The sequence below is a fragment of the Agelaius phoeniceus genome, chromosome 1 (genome assembly GCF_051311805.1).
Source record: "Agelaius phoeniceus isolate bAgePho1 chromosome 1, bAgePho1.hap1, whole genome shotgun sequence".
Classification (NCBI taxonomy): domain Eukaryota; kingdom Metazoa; phylum Chordata; class Aves; order Passeriformes; family Icteridae; genus Agelaius; species Agelaius phoeniceus.
Window position 1 is genome coordinate 117,209,762 of NC_135265.1, and position 17,017 is coordinate 117,226,778.

At 41.2% G+C, this 17,017-nt stretch overlaps 1 protein-coding gene across 9 annotated transcripts in view; it reads left to right on the forward strand.

Moving 5' to 3' along the window:
• The window catches only part of CHD7 (chromodomain helicase DNA binding protein 7), a 131,496-nt gene extending 125,736 nt beyond the window's left edge, over positions 1-5,760 (forward strand). For 7 of the 9 annotated variants that reach the window (XM_077185916.1, XM_077185905.1, XM_077185924.1 and 4 more), the window contains 6 exons: positions 227-454; positions 683-1,126; positions 1,702-1,923; positions 2,326-2,466; positions 2,943-3,047; positions 3,836-5,760. In XM_077185916.1, coding sequence (XP_077042031.1) covers positions 227-454; positions 683-1,126; positions 1,702-1,923; positions 2,326-2,466; positions 2,943-3,047; positions 3,836-4,789 — 2,094 coding nt within the window. In that variant the 3' untranslated portion in view covers positions 4,790-5,760. The remainder of the gene's footprint in view (positions 1-226; positions 455-682; positions 1,127-1,701; positions 1,924-2,325; positions 2,467-2,942; positions 3,048-3,835) is intronic. The other 2 variants (XM_077185932.1, XM_077185934.1) reach the window with 2 other exon arrangements.
• Positions 5,761-17,017: the final 11,257 nt, after the last annotated feature.

Sequence of the window (17,017 nt, forward strand, 5' to 3'; positions counted from 1 at the left end):
TCTTTTCTCCTTCCCCTCACAATATAAATGCAACTTTTAAAAGGTATTATTCTACAAAATTGTGTTAGCATCTTGCAAGGTGATCAGTTTATTCCTAACATGCAAGAACAGTTGTTGCTGAATGTCTTCCTTAAGCTATGGAAACTGGACTGTGTCACAAGACTCATTTGAGTTTAAAAGATGACGTTTACACCGAGGGTTCATTACATACTTTTCCTTTATGCAGGACCGAGTAATGATCAACCGATTAGACAACATCTGTGAGGCAGTGCTGAAAGGGAAGTGGCCAGTAAATAGGCGCCAGATGTTTGATTTCCAGGGGCTCATACCTGGGTACACTCCAACAGCTGTGGACAGCCCTCTACAGAAAAGGAGCTTTGCAGAGCTCTCCATGGTTGGTCAAGCCAGCGTCAGTGGCAGCGAAGATCTCACTGCTTCTCCTCAGTTATCAAAGGCAAGGCTACAGCATTCTCTTTTTTGCATACAACATTTTATCTTGCCTGAGCTTCTCTTGCATAATAGAAAATAAAGCAGCATGAATAAAATAGGAAAAACATAAAAGTGTTTCTTTGAATACAATGAAAGCCTTTTTTTTAGAGTTACGGGTTTGGAGTTTTGTTTTTAACTCAGCATAGCAAACAGAGCTTTGCTAATGTTTGGAAATGCTTTTTTTTTTAATTAGGAAGATGCACTCAATTTATCAGTTCCACGTCAGAGGAGGAGGAGACGAAGAAAGATTGAAATTGAGGCTGAGAGAGCTGCCAAGAGGAGAAATCTTATGGAAATGGTTGCCCAGTTACGTGAGTCTCAGGTGGTCTCAGAAAATGGACAAGAAAAGGTTGTAGATTTATCAAAGGCCTCACGAGAGGCAACAAGTTCTACCTCAAATTTTTCATCTGTTACTTCAAAGTTTATCTTGCCTAATGTCTCCACACCTGTGTCTGATGCCTTTAAAACTCAAATGGAGCTGCTGCAAGCAGGTCTTTCACGCACACCCACAAGGCATCTACTAAATGGCTCTTTAATAGATGGAGAACCACCCATGAAGAGGAGGAGAGGAAGGAGGAAAAATGTAGAAGGGCTTGATCTGTTATTTATGAGCAACAAACGGACATCATTGACTGTAGTAAGACCACAACCTTTTTCCTTTTGTCTCATATTTGTTCTTCTGTCTGTGGTACTTCCTGAATGTGTTTTAAGTCTTATTATACTCTCCCTAATAGAAACATACAGTTTTTTTCCCAAGCAGGTTTTTCTTTGTTTAGAGCTGTTAATTCTTTTTGAACCAAACAAAATATGCACATCAAGATTTTACTCTAACTTTTAGGTAGCTTGTACTTTCAAAATTACTTACTTTTATTTCTTCTTTTACAGAATATATTTCTAACAATATACTTTTCGAGGCTTAACTATGTCTTTCTTGATGTGTTGAAAAGGGAGGGTCTTGAAGAATCTTGGAGCACATGTACTGGAAATGCAAAAAAACTGCTTTGCCTTTAGCACTATGTTCTTTATTGTTCAAGGATGTAAAATTTTCAAAATTCCTTGATGCAATGATACTACTTTATGTATTATGAGTATTTAGCCCCATTAACTCTTGTGTATGCAAAATCTTGAACATTTCATTTCAGTCAGTGCTTGAAATTATTTCTCCAGGTGTTCCTGTGAAGGGAAGACTAATATGGATGTGATTGTTTTCAGGAGGATGCAGAAGTGACCAAAGCTTTTGAAGAAGATATGGAAGCCCTACCAGCAAGGAACATTCCATCTCCTGGTCAATTAGACCCAGACACTCGCATCCCTGTAATCAATCTAGAGGATGGGACCAGGCTGGTGGGAGAGGATGCCCCGAAAAACAAGGATCTAGTTGAATGGCTTAAGTTGCATCCTACTTACACTGTAGATATGCCAAGTTATGTACCAGTAAGTATGTGATTCTAAAAGTGTTGTTCTATTATATGAATACAAAAGTTTACAGAGGTCAGACTGAATTCTCTCACATTGGGCATAGTAATTTGATTTTGTAGCTTGCATTTCAACAGAAGTTTTCTCTTTATCCAGCATTCCTATTTTATCCACACCCAAGTGACACTGGGGTGTTGGATTTGCTTTTCCTTTCTTAACATTTGTATGTAACAGCATGTTAGAACCACGTTTGTCAAGTTCTGTAGAATTTCTTCATCTGATGCAAAAAAAATTTATTTTAATGTAATCTGAGAGTAAAGTAATGGATCCCTTCTTAAAATTGTTGTGAGAAGGGGTACCATGATTGGTTATTTTTGTCAAGAAATGAAATGAAAAGCAATAAATTTCTCTTCTTTCTAGAAGAGTGCAGATGTGCTGTTTTCCCCATTTCAGAAGCCGAAACAAAAACGACACAGATGTCGAAACCCTAATAAACTGGATATAAACACCTTGACAGGAGAAGAAAGGGTACCTGTTGTAAATAAACGAAATGGAAAGAAGGTAAAACTTGAGTTACTTCAGTCAAGGTCTTTAATAATGTCTTTGCATGTGGAAAGCAGGTTTTCTACTCCAAGCTTTCTCTTTAAAATTTTAATAATTTGGTACCAGCAGTTTTTCTTACTGGACTGTGCCACCTGGTTCCTTTAATTCCTTCTTTGCTCTTCTGTTGTGTTCATATTAATCACCTGAGTGAATAACTCTCATTTTTTGAACCTATATAGCACATTTTGTTCTTAGATACAAAATTTATTAGCAGACCTGCCTAAGCTACAGCTTACCATTTTTTTTAAAACATGATTTTGTCAATTGAAGTATCACTAGCTGGTTTCCAAGTATTTTTTCACAATAAACTGTAAGTCTTTGCTGCTGTCCTTCAGAGATAAAATAGAAAGAAAAATAGAAAATGTCCATATAAGTAGTTGTTTGGTTTTGTTGGTGCGTTTTTGTTAAAGTCATAACCTTGTCTTTTGCATTAGATGGGTGGAGCTATGGCCCCTCCAATGAAGGACTTGCCAAGATGGCTGGAAGAAAATCCTGAGTTTGCTGTTGCTCCAGATTGGACTGACATTGTTAAACAGTCTGTAAGTGAAACTCTCTTCCATGTGTCACTGCAGGTTATAGCACAGAAAAGTTGAAGGCTGTGTAAAGTGATCATTAAGTCTTTATCTCATAGGTTTAGGTTTTTAGAAAATCATGGTGTCTGTGTAGGAGTTACCCAGCTCGGAGGGAGTGGTGATAGAAGGCTGCTGCAGATTGAAATACACCAAAAAATCAGCTACAGTTAAGGCAGCCTTCAGCATTTGTTTTGCCTTTTTTTTTTTTTTTATTAGTGACAATCCTTAAAAATCACAGGTATTTGTACATTAGGAACTACTAAGAAAATATTTGTCATATTCATAACAGAAATACACTTCACTGTCTCAGTAACAGGCAGCATCAAAGGAATAGGTTTTCTGTCTTTTATTTTACAACACTTGTTTGAAAATAAAGAGTAAAATTCTTCAAGTGTTCAATTTAATAGAATATTGCTATTCTGAAATTTAGTACGAATTATGAAGATACAAACTAGTAACTGCAACATATCAGGGTGGGGTTTTTTAATGACGTTACAGAGTTTTCAGCATGTATTATTTTACTGTTGTGTTTAAATATAAAAAAATCTGTGATCTTGATTCCTTCAGCTTTCTTTACTTGTTCTACTGCCATTCACTATAGTACTAAGCTAGTCACCATTTGCCAGGGTGAAAAAACAAACCACTTTTGGAGTATGCTGAAATCCCTTCTGTTTCTTCTATCATCATCAGTTAACTGCTGAAAGCTAAAAAAGCCAATTGAGGATAAAGCTTGTTTTTTCACCTTCTCTTTTTAGGGTTTTGTTCCAGAGTCCATGTTTGACCGTCTTCTCACTGGACCGGTTGTGAGGGAGGAAGGAGCAAGCAGAAGAGGAAGAAGGCCAAAAAGTGAAATTGCCAAAGCAGCTGCAGCAGCTGCTGCTGTAGCATCAACTTCGGGAATCAACCCACTACTAATGAACAGTCTGTTTGCTGGAATGGACCTCACAAGCCTCCAGAACCTACAGAACCTGCAGTCTCTCCAGCTCGCAGGCCTCATGGGCTTTCCACCAGGGCTAGCAACAGCTGCTGCTGCTGGGGGGGACGCTAAAAATCCGGCTGCCATGTTGCCTCTGATGTTGCCAGGGATGGCAGGACTGCCCAATATGTTTGGACTAAGCGGATTGTTGAATAACCCGATCGCGGCTACTACTGGAAATGCCACTACTGCTTCCGGTCAAGGAGAGACTGAGGATGGCGCTTCAAAAGCTGAAGAGAAGAAAAATGAGAATGAAGAGGAGAACAAAGACTCTGAGAAAAGCACAGACACTGTTTCTGCTACTGACTCTGCGAATGGATCTGTCAGTGCTGCTACTGCGGCGACTACCGCCACTGCCACCACTACCACCACCACCAACACTGGATTGCCCACAAACCCTCTGGCCTTCAATCCTTTCCTGCTGTCTACCATGGCTCCTGGCCTCTTCTATCCATCTATGTTTCTACCTCCAGGACTGGGAGGATTGACTCTGCCCGGTTTCCCAGCACTAGCAGGACTTCAGAACGCAGTGGGCTCCAATGAAGAGAAGGCTACTGACAAAACTGAAGGAGCTGCCTTTAAAGATGAAGAAAATCTCGAAGGCAGTGATGCAGAGGAGAGCCTTGATAAAACTGCAGATTCCTCCGTTTTAGAAGATGAAATAGCACAGGGTGAAGAATTAGACTCACTTGATGGGGGGGAAGAAATAGAAAACAATGAAAACGATGAATAACCAGTACCAGTTACAGTTAAAGTGTTTTAAACTTTTGACAAGTGGTAGTCCTACTGTTTACACTCACAGTTAATGTCCATACTTAGTTTTTATAAGCTGTTCTGTAACATAGTGTAGCAAAAAAAAAAAGTTCAAGTCATGTTATACAGATGTGTCAAAAGGTATCTTGGTCATTAAGTATTGTGCAGTGCATTATTTATTATCCCTAGGAGAGATGAAATTTGAGAGGTGATCATGTCTTTTTAAGGAAATTGACATAATGCTCTGCTTTTTTTTTCTTTTGGTACCATTGGTATTATGAATTAAGCAGCAATTTGTAATCAAGTGGCACTAATAGAAGGAAGTGCTGCTTAAAGGAAGGATGAAGTTATATATTTAATTTTTTTTCTTTTTTTTCTTTTTTTTTTTCCTTTTTTTTTAAAATTTTGCTGTGAAGGTCAAGATGAAATTTACCATACATATCGTACTCGTGCTTCATTTTGACTGTATGGGAGTTCACCCGCTCACGTGCGCGCACACACCCACACACACACTCTCTCTCTGACAATCTTCATGATAGTGTGAATGTCTCTGTCTTGAGACGCAGCAATAATAAGGCAGCTGTTGAATGTGAAGAGTACCTTTTGGAAATTAACCCGTGGAGAAGGTTCTTACAGGATAAAGCTACAGTTTAATCGTCTCGTGATCTTGTAATGCACTGGTATAAACAAAAAAGAAAAAAATCAGGTACCTTTTTTAAATTAAAGGACTTTGTTACTTTAGCCACAAAGCTAAACAGCATTACCTCAACTCTAAACTAGCCTTGAAGTTTACAGACATGACTTTGTAAATGTATTGTTTTTCTTTGTTGTGATGTCTTTTTATTTTTTTTTTCTTTGGAAACTGCTATCATGTAAGATAAGATGTAAATTGCTGCCAACTGTAGTAATGATGCTTTTAATAAAAGTGACCCATGATATGCAGAGATGTAATTATAGAATGTAGTGTTTAGGGACAACCAAACTGGTGTTCACTTTCTGTATTTGTATTTGTGGCTTTTTTATAGCATTTTCCTGCTATATTCTTTATAGATTAGTGGCTGTAAATGCTGAACTGATCGTCTTCAGGGGACTAGGCAGGAAGAGAAACCTTGAATTGCCTTCATATTTTCCACTCTAAGTAACTCTACAGAAATGCACGCTAAAATCCCTACTTTACTCCTTCAAAGGGGCATGAGAGACTGAGAATACTTTAAATGTGTTCAGCATGTGATAATGTGGTACACTAAAGAACAAAAGGGCAAAAGAAAAATGAGGCTTTAATAGGCACAATATCTAGGTCATTTATCCTTGGTTAATGGGTAGAAAAACACAATGCTGTAGTGACAGCAAGGGATACAAAGGCTCTGTGGTATCCTGTAGACCAGAGCTTGTGATGCCAGAAACCACTGTGTCAAACAACCTACATGAAACTAAAACTGACCCACTTTTTATAAAAACCAGTGTCTCTTCTGGAGAGCTACCGATTTGTACCCTTTTGTGACCTTTTGATATTGGAGATAATGTACCATTTGGGAACTTCTGTTTTCATGGTGTTGTCACCTTGACACACACATACACAACAAGCTCCAGAGTGAGGATAAAAGGTTAGATTTTCAGTGGAGTACATGAAAAATTAGCTATTTCAGTAGCCAGCTGTGGGTGGACCCCTGTCTTTAGGACTAATATTATCTGTGCTTTTGGAATGCTGGAGAGCTGCAAACCTCACTCTCATGTACACTGTGAATTTACACGAGAGCTCAAACGGGCAAGTATTGCAAGGCCGAAATTTGGTCCCGAGGGGGATATATAAAAAGGGGTGAACTTGGCTTGAAAAGGATATTTCATGGACGATGAAAGTAGATGAGAAATGAAGGCTTAGGAAGTGATTTTTGTGTGAATGAATCACAGGCACACACTGTTGAAATGAATAGATGTCAGGATGTCTTGTACTGCCACTTAAATAGATCATAGGGAGTTAATGAAGGTCAGGAAGGATTCCCCCTGCATGGACATTACTGAATGGTTGATGAGGTGTGTTATTCCTGCCTCTTTCTAAAACATCACATGTAGACCATGGCAAAAAGTAAGAGGCTGAAAGCAAAGGCACATTGACTTGGGCAGGTGTGTTACATGCTCTGTTGAATTCATTTGAGCTGTTTTTTATGTTGTTATTAAATGCCTTGCCTTATTTTTTTTTCTACCTATAAAATTCCCACTGTAAGAGTTTGTAGGTGCTTCCCATTGTGTGTATTCCACATATGGTACCAAATAGCAGGGGTTTTTTTCAGTTCAATTTTTATAATTTCCAGAAGAGATTTACAGAGACTAATGATATCCCTTGGGAAAACCCTTTTTAATTGGCAAGACTAGAAATTATATTGTTAAATGCTGTACTTAGTCCTTTTCTCCTCTGTCAAAATGAGGAAGTTCTGGTAACTTCTATTTTTTGCCTATAGGTTTTTGACATGGAAACATCCAACTCGTGATGTAGGGTGTCCAAGTGACAAATGAGTGAATCTTACCCCTAGTGCAAGCATCTTCCATGATGGCATTACTCATCTGCCTTTCCTACTCAAAAAAAAAAAAAAAAAGGCAAAACTGGAGAACTGTGGAACAGAACAAATGCCATGGGAGTCGGAGAGCCTCCATGCTCTGTGCTTCCCAAACAGCCTTGCTTCCTAGAAGCCAAACAGACCCTTTGCTTGTTGGGAAGGTGGTGACATTTGATTTTTGGAAGGGATATGGGCCCCTGGTATGAAAAATGAAGTGGGGGGATTGCCATCTAATGTCCGAGAAATGTATTACATGAAAATATGAAGGTTTTTCTTTGATTTGACAGAGTTTTTACATGTTAATTATTGCAAAGATTCTTACGGAGTTTTAAAAGTGTGTCTAAATGAATAAAAGCTTACGTGAGTAAGATGCATAGATCAGAAACTATTCTGCACTTGATTCACATTTGGAGCACCCTTTCTGTCTCTCATGATAAGGAGCCTTTCGTTTGCCACCAGCCAGTTTTTGCTGGACCTCCTAATGGCCGTGGAAATGTTAATGGGGTTATCAAGGAATATAAATTACTTTCTGTGTTGCTTTCAAAAAGAAAGTACCTGTGTCAAAGTACAGCAGTGGTCTGCATGCTAACACAGCCTGTTCTGTGTGTGTGGTGTGCAACCCTGCCAAGGGAAAGGACTGAACAGCAACAAATCTGCTCAGGCTACTATAGACGTGATTTTTAATAAGGGAACTACAAAGGAGAACCAGTTCAAGTGTGAGTCTTGAAAACTGTTGCTCTTGAAATAGTGGACAAATTCCTTAACTAATCCCAGGTTTTTTCAGTCAGCTTCAGTCTCTTGTTTTGTATTGATGTCAAATATCAAAGTGTATTGCTTATTGGAATTGCACACTTCTGTTGAGGACCTTTGCCACTGAGCACTTCCTCATTTGAGAAGGGCTTAAGATTGAGGGGAGGGAGGGGTATTAAATTGTATTTTCTGTATTAACCTTCCCACTGACTTTTGTGAACAAAACTGCTTGGGACATGTAAGACTTCTGTTGCTTCTGCACCTCACGTTTCCGCTACCTCTGAATCCTTAACATTGGGGCTGGGGTCAGGAAGTGTCAGGATATGTGAGGGCTCTCAGACCTGCTGCCTCCACGCTGTTTTCTGGGCACCTGAAAGGTGCCAGCCCATGAATGTTTCTGACTCCTCAGTGGGAAAGAGTGCTGGCTTACAGCTTTTGCTTCCATGCTGTACAATGCAGTACAACAATAAACTGTTGTACTCCTTTGGCTTCAAGTGGTGCCTTGGAGAGACCTGGAGATGGCTTCTCACATAGACAGGTGATGTTTTAGGCATCAAGTCTAATCAGTAGCTTGAGTCAGCTGTTCTGAGGAGAATGTGTGAAGGAAATTCAATTATATGATTGACAGTTGTTATGATCAAGTTTCAATGGGGCTTACAAAGACCTCTCTTGGAATGCAGGGTGAATGTCCCAGCTCAGTCTGCATGCAGTTTTAGATAATAGATTTGATGCAAAAGAGCAAACAAACACTTACTGGTATTAGGAGCTATAGTGCAAAATACATATTTTCTAGAAGGGGATAAATCCATGTCACTGGATGTTTTTGTTTTTCCAGGTCCTATGGATTGCTGTCAGCACTGGTAAAACCATCAAAACTTAATCATTTGAGCTATCTTGTAATAGCTTAGTGCAGGTAGTTTCCAATCTGTTACTTGTCCTCCCTCAGTCTTTGCTTAAGAAATTTAGATATTAGTGATCACTGGAAGTCAGAGACTTCATTAAATCCTGGTAGTTGTAGTTACATTAGAAACAAAACCCCCATCCCTCCATTTAGAAAATTTGCTTGGAGTGTGCTGCTGCAAATACTGTTAACTGGGTCTCGCCACAGAAAGCCTTTTCTTCTTTTAGTTCCAACTTTTTGTACGTGTTCTTTATTAACCTAAGGGGCAATATGGAGACATTAACCATGGATTCATCAATCTTCTGGGCTGCTGCACCCATGAACTGAATGGCAGGCAAACTGTAAGCTTTAAACTGACCGGTGATGGTGCACGGCTCCATGGGCAAAGAGCAGTCAAATCTGATACCACAGCTTTACAGCTCTCCTCTTCCTGGATGATGCATTGGCTTTCCAGTTCTCTGGAACTGCCAGGAACCTGTGGGCTTTGCAGGCAAAGGACTTGGGAGCAGCAGTGCCATGGTCTCCTCCTCCCACAGGGTTTCTGCTATTGTTGGGCCTGGGGAAGGATTTGCATATCTGTGAGTGCAGAGCTGATGTTCCCTCCCTCCGCTCAGAGGCCCTGCAAGGAAACTCCGTGATCCTTCCCTTTTTTTTTCCCATCTTCCCCCCCGCTTCCACCCTTCTAAGGGCTAGTAGAAAATAAGAGACGGCCATTGTATTTCACTGCAGCAGCATTGTTCTGCACCAGACAAAGATAGCATATTTTTCTGAACCATAGTTTCTGCTCTTTCAGCCATGGCTGGCCACTGATGAGCAGCTGTGCAGACTCTGAATAGCCTAAGGCATTTCCTAAAACCATTAAAAAATATGAATTTTCCCCAAACATGTGCCAAACCCCTCCCAAAAATATGTGGCAGGAGGAGGACAGCAAAGTCTTTGCTCTTTGTCCAGAATATATTTTCCTAAAATGAAACTTTCAAGGCATGCCTGCTTTCAGAGAAAGCATAAACGTTCTCTTAAACATATCAGTTGATTCTGGGAGGACTTACTTGAGTCCTGTTTAGAAGAATATTTTATAAGAAAAAAAAAGATTTTTTTAATATTAAGGGCTTTTTGTGAAGGAAAGAGCTGAAACTGAAGGGTTTAAACTAAGCCATATAATTTTGCTTTATGAGCCAGACAGGTGCTGGTAATAAATAGCTGAAGAAAATGTTAAAAATCAGTCCTGTTCCTCATCTGCCATGCATGTGACATTTCTGAAATATAATTTTGGGCTGTCACTGTAAGGATATGCTTTTTCTTCCCAGTCGTCTTCAAGTTCTTCTCAACCAGACTGGCCATCTTCTGCTGTCTCAGTCTGCAGCAGGCTTGCCATCTGCTATATGGCTAATCAATTCACAAAGGTGCTGCTGGGCAGTGCAGACTCCCTGTCCTCTGCCAATATTTTCTGGAAGTTGTCAAACATAGCTGAATTTGTTCTCAGCTGTCACAATCATCGCATTGATTCCAGCTTGTAGCACTCTAGTGACCAGTGAGGTATGCGCTTTGTTTTGCAAGCAGCGTTTGCTCTTTTGTGCCTGTTTGATTAGGCTGGAGCTATCGCTGGAGTCTGAGGGAGCGTCTCTCGGGCTGCAGGTAAAAGGTGCCCTCTGACTCTTTTACCTTGCCCGCTCCCAAGTTTGAAAGGTGAACCCGTGGGCGAATCAGCAGAGCAGGACTCCAGATTCAATTTCTAATTCTGTCTGCTTCCCTGAGGCAGTTGCTTTAATTGCGGTTTCCAATCTTCCGAATGGAGAATGACACTTGCCTTCTTCACAGAGATGTTGTGAGGCTAATGTTAGCAACAATCATGCAGCACTCAAACCACCCTGATTAGGACTGGCTGGGTAGAACTCCAGCTCATCCTTGAGCATGACAGTCTTCATTACATCTTGGGCTGTCCTAGCACGGCCCCCCTCAATCAGCGGCTGCCACGGTACGATGGCAAACCTGATACCCGGCTGTGAGGTACCGAATCTGCTGCCTTCTCTCCTCTGTCTCCCACTTCCATGGAAAATTGCATGCTGAGCTGTGGGTCTCGCTTCTCATTGTCCCATTGAGTGCCCACTGTCGAGGCAGGGCTGTGGCTATTGCTTTTGCTGCACAACTTGCTACCACTTGACCTTGGGGCCGCTTTTTGTTCTGACTGCATAGTACATCACAGAAATGGGAACATAAATCAGTACTCTGACTTCTTCAGGATGGTGGTAGTTCATGTTTCTTTAATATTCCTTTGGTTATCCCTGGATGTGACGGCGCAGCTGCTTCATCTGACTTATACAGTTAATGAAGTTGCGAGTTTAGGCACTGGTTCTAAGAGGCAAGATTTGCATTATTGCAACTCCGTGTTCTCCTCAAAAGGCTTCTGCTGCACACATTGCTCTGCTGGTAGGGTAGATCTTAAATTAAGATGGTGATTGCTAAAGTTTTAGTATACTCTTAAGCTAACAGCTTCTCTTTCTCCCTGGTCATGCAGGTGTGCTGAAAAGCCCTCCCTTAGTTCTTCCTTGGCTTTGCTTACAGCTGACTCAGTAAGGGAGCTTGTGGATACATTGGGGATAGCCAGAGAGAAGATAATATTCCTGGATTTTCCATCCTTGTCCACTTTCTATCAGCAAGAAGTGGTTAGATGAGGCTTCCAGTGTCTACTGGTCTTCTAGAAGAAATTGGTAGTTTTAAAAAGGCCTAAAGTGTAGCTTTCCAAGTACCAGTTTCTACCAAGGAGCACCCGTCATTTGCTCTATACAACTGCACTGAAAAGGATCATTCAGGAAAAGAAAAAGATCTCTGCTCGCTTTAACACTCAGTGTTTGAATTGAGCAAGCTTTTTATTGCTCTATTAGTTTCCCTTGCCATGTGAAAAACTGCCATAATTTCTTGCCTACTGTATGCTTATATTTAATCCAAAGGAAAACAGCAATTTTCTAGAAACCATGAGGGGCAAGCTCCAAAATATCTTTCAGCCTGTTTTAGTACATGCTGCTAAATACCTCATGTTTGTCAGCTCTTCTTGGCACCCTTCCTATGTAACAGTCTCTAATGGTTTTGGATCAGCTTCTCTGCTGCTGATGGCTAGTAGGGATCACGCCATTCAGTAACAGCACTCCAATGTGTGCAGCATTTCACCACAACCATTTCAGAAGTGGCTGCTTTTAACCTGGATTTGGACTGGGATTTGCAAAACTGTTTCTATCAGTGAATTTCATTATATACAAGTTAAAGGATGAGTGGGCTTCCTTGCACACCATTTAATGAAGTCTTCCTTAAGCAGTTGTGAATTCACATGCCAGGAGAATCTTAACAAAATTGGAACAAATTATGCCTCTCTGCCATGTGCTTCACTTATTCCTCATGGAGAGGTGGCTTTTTAGATCTCTTCTTAGGCCTCATGCCTCTGGTGACCCAAGCAACATTTGCGTGCAGTGGTGTCAGGATTTCTTGTTGAACCTTTACTGTTTGCACTACAGAAATAATCTGCAAGCAATTGTGGAGCTGGTTTTTATGCTTGTCTTCACTCTTTCTGAGAGGTAAGGGAGAATATGTTGTGAGCAGGCAAAAGCAAATTAAATCTGCACAGATCTCTTTGATGACCAATGTGCAATAAGGTTGCACGCAAATGTCTTTGTGTCTGCTGCTTGCAGCAAACAAAAATCGTCACAGGCAAAATCAGAACCAGGAGTTCAAGGAGGAATGTAGAGATTTCTGTGGGAATACTGTGGTTTCTCTGCCAGGTTTAAGGTGGCAGTGATGTCCCTGGGGTGCAAGGTGAAGACTGAAGAGGTCTGTGGCTGATGTAGTGCAAGAGTCCTTGGTGGAGCTCTGCAGGTATTGGTGGACTTTGTTAATGGAGGCTACAGCAAGGGCAGGGAGAGTCTCCCTCAATTGAAGCTGTTACCTTGAGCAAAGTGCATGGGAAGGGCTGGCACAAGCGGCTCTCGCACCATCCCATCCCAGGCAGGGTTTCTGGCTGAGCAGCTGCAGGAGGGAGGGGAGCCACAGGTGATAAAATCCTCTCATAACCTCGTGGAAAAGAATGGTTTCTTCTGCAAGATGATAAATTGATGGTATGAATCAGTAGCAAAATGCAGGGCCTCTCTCATGATTCCTGTCACCTGCCAACAACCACTCAAGTTTAGACACAAACAGTTAGAGCCTCTCTGTAAAATGTGTGTAGGATGGGAACATGTGGCACAGGCTTCTCAGTGCTCACTAGATGGGTGCTGGGTAGCTTTAAATCACTGAGCACATTTTTAGCTGACACAGGCTGTGTTTATGCACATGGCTGTTGGGAGGATGGAAAAGGTGAGGATTCCATCCCAAAAACCAAAATGTCACCAGATGACCGGCTATCTCTGGACTACCTCCCCATGTTCCTTGAGTTCCTGGCCATCAGATTTCATGGCTTTTAATAGTTTATTTTCAGGTTCTGGCTTTATATCCTATTTTCTTACTGTATATCCTGGTTTTGGTTCTATTACTGACTTACAATTGTACAATTCATGTGCTTGCTGGCACCAAACCTCAGGTGAATCTACCGCTACCATCCCCACAGCTAAAATGCCAACGGCAGCTGCTGAAATCCCAGTAGTGATGGATGGAACACCAAGTACTTCAGGGAAAAAAATCTGTAATCCTCTCAATATTTTTGCAGGTGTAAGTCCTTACCCTCATAGAAATAAAGGCATAAAACTAAAAATGAAAATGTCATCTGAAGTACAGGCAAACTGACCACTCTGAATTTGTTTGGGAATTACATTTAAATTTTAGAAATCAGCCAAGCTCCACACAAGTAATTCAAGAAGATAGAAATGGCTACATTATAATGAGCAGACACCTATTTTAAGTATGATCTATGTTTTAAAGAAAATTCATTACAATAAGTCTTACAATACCAAGCTCTTCAATGAATTTTTCATGTCTGCATAGCAAGATATATATAAAATGATCGTAATCATACACCTTTGGGGCAATGCTGAGCACCAGCTGTTTCACTGATGATTTATAGGTTGCCATGTTCAAGGTTAATAATCAGGAGAAACAGGTTATAGTATGCAATGTATTTATGTCAGGTTAGAAGTTCAGTAGTGAGGATATAATGTTAGGATGATATGTGCAGTTTTAATTAGCTATATGCCAGTTTTCTGGAAAATCAAATGCAGCCACTTTCCAAAGGTAAAAAACATGTGAAAAGTTACCGAGGCTAATTTTTATTTTCAATTCAGCATGACAGCCACAAAACATGACCCTGTGCAGCAGTTCCAGCCACTGGCAGGGGCATTGCTGGTGGCCATGGTTGTTTCCTCCCTGGATCCAGCTACATCCACGTGTCCTCCTGCAAGAGGACCCTTGTAGCTCTGATTGCCAGGATCTGCTCTTCTATGCAAGATGTTTTTTGTTGTTTAAAGGCTTGAAGTCACCATTTGATGCCACGGGCCTTTTTAAAGTTGCTGAATAGTTACCTCTTGGTTTACCAAGGGGACTGGAACTTCCTGACACAAGTCAAAGGTACGAGCTCCTCTGCTGAGGCCTGGGGAGCTGTAGCTGCTTGCAGACACCAGAGTCCCTGAGCAGGGCCTTGGAGAATTGCCACTGCAGTGCACTGCTTTGCAAAAACCTTTGCTTCTTCCATTCAGCTTTCCTGAGCTCCCTTGAAGCTGATTGCTCATGCCCGGGAAGTCGGCAGCTTTCTCCACACACTGCTGTGATAAAATTCTCATATAAGATGAGGAATGGGGCTAATTCATTTCAGAGAGATTTCTTTAAATCTTACCAGATGCACTGATAGCAGACTTTGGATGAAAAGAGTTGATCCATCCCATGTTTGCATTTTCAGCTGTGTGAACGCACCCGACTGGGCATGACAGGAGGTGTGCTGGTGCCAGGGTCAGGTCAAGCTTTATGCCCACAAGTTACTGTGTCCACCTCTTCCTCTAGGACTGATCTGTGGCTTAGTGGGATTTGAGTCTTGGACCACTGTGGGCCTTTAGTAAGGATTTCCTTGGTGCTGAATGTGACGTGCAGCAGCACCCTTCACCCACAGACCCCAACTGCATCCTTTGGCTGTTTGAAGTCATGCATCCAAGGTCTGTCTCTGCTCCCTGCTGTGCATTAATGTATGCAAAACAACCTGTTGAACTTATAATAACAAATGCAGCCCGCCTCTAAACAAATGGCAAGAGGCACCCCAGCATAATAAAATCACCAGAGAGAGGGCAAGGAATAGGACACAGATGAGATTTCATTCTCATAAATTGCTTCTCTATTACACTTGGAGTATATTCACAATAGGGAACTCCAAATAAGATGAGAAAAGGGGCTAATTCATTTCACAAGGATGGCTTTAAATCTCAGCTATATCCATGCTAGAAAATTAATTATGGCTATGATAAATGAAAGGAGAAGTTATATCAGTAATGAACATCACCATATCATGCTTTCTTAGCCCAATAAAATTTTCTTTAACTAAGCAATGGCATTCATAAATGTCAGCAAAGCAAAACATGAAGATAATAGGATATGTTGACCTGAGTGTAGGCAGTGGTGCCTATGGGTACAGGAAAAGCTGTTTGGGCCCTTATGTGTTTGTGTGTGACTTTAAAAGGGCCAGGCTCTCTTGGGCATTTCACAGAGCAGCTGACAAAGAAGGAGAGAAAAAGGCAATAAAAATGGGTGATATAAACATTTTATTGAAAGTTACAGAAGATAGTGGAGACAGCTGGAAACCCAGGGTGGAAATTCGGCCATATTGAAGGCAGAAGTAAAACTAATCCTGACTATGGATTCTAGTCTTACAGCATCCAGGTCCTAAACAAAATAACCTAAACCATCCTATTAAGCTATTAGACTGCATACCTGGAATTATTACTGAAGGGCTTGTGCTCAACCATTTTGTTTCACTACTATGTCAAAGTGTACTGGCCTCTCATTGGCCTGGCAGGGGCCTTTGGAGGTTTAACCAACCCAATGGCCTAAAAGAGGGCCAACCACCCTTCATGCTCTTCTGTTCATATTCACTTAAACAGTTCTTAAAGACCTTGAGAGACAGAGATCCCACAAACCATGCTGTGCTTCCCTTGCATTTTACCTTACTCTCCTTGGTGTAGCTTGTGCTTTGTGCGTTGCTCTTAGCTCTCTGTGAACATGCAGAACCAAACAATCCCTTTTCCTTGGCAACAGCATTTTCTAGTTTGGAAATCAGCTGTGTTTGCCCTCAGTCTTTTGTCTTCAGAATGATCCATGATTGGCCCAGTCTCTCTCTACAGGTTGTCCCTTCCAGACTTCTCCCTTAGTCAGTCTTCAGGCACGTCCTGGCACTGGCCCCATGTTTGGGCTAGGACAATTCATGTAGCCAGGTTGCTTCATCTGGGGCTTCAGCTCTTCCCATTCACACCTCCTGTTAACCAGCTCTCCTCTTTTGCCATGATGTCCTGTCATTTTGTGTTCACCTTGTGATCCTGTTTCCCAGAATGTCCTCTCAGTGGCCCCCTGGCTGGTCACACCTCCATGTCTTATTTCTGCCTGATTCCACTTTTGTTCTGCTTCTCACCAGATTGCATGGATGCCTCACCACTGCATTATTTTGAATGAAGACCTTTTTCAACCATGAACATTGCTGTTTAAAATATTTTAAGCATCTCCATGAAGGCGTGATCTCTGTTCCTTGCTGAATTCTGTTTGTGCCAGGTCCTGGGAGAGACCTTGAAGAATCTGCTTTTAACTACAAGCTAAATCCTTTCATACAGTTTCCAATTTGATTTTCCATCATGTTGCAGGACTTTGAGTTAGAGTGTGCTTCCCCAATTTGCTTAGGAGGATGTTTGTAAGACTCTGTCAAAAGCCTTGCTAACCTCAAGTATATCCACAAAGCCTATTACTTTACCACACAAGGAAATTAATTTGATTGGAGGCAATATGTTCTTAACAAACTCGTCTTGGCTGAACCTCATCTCCTTGTTCTCATCGGTGT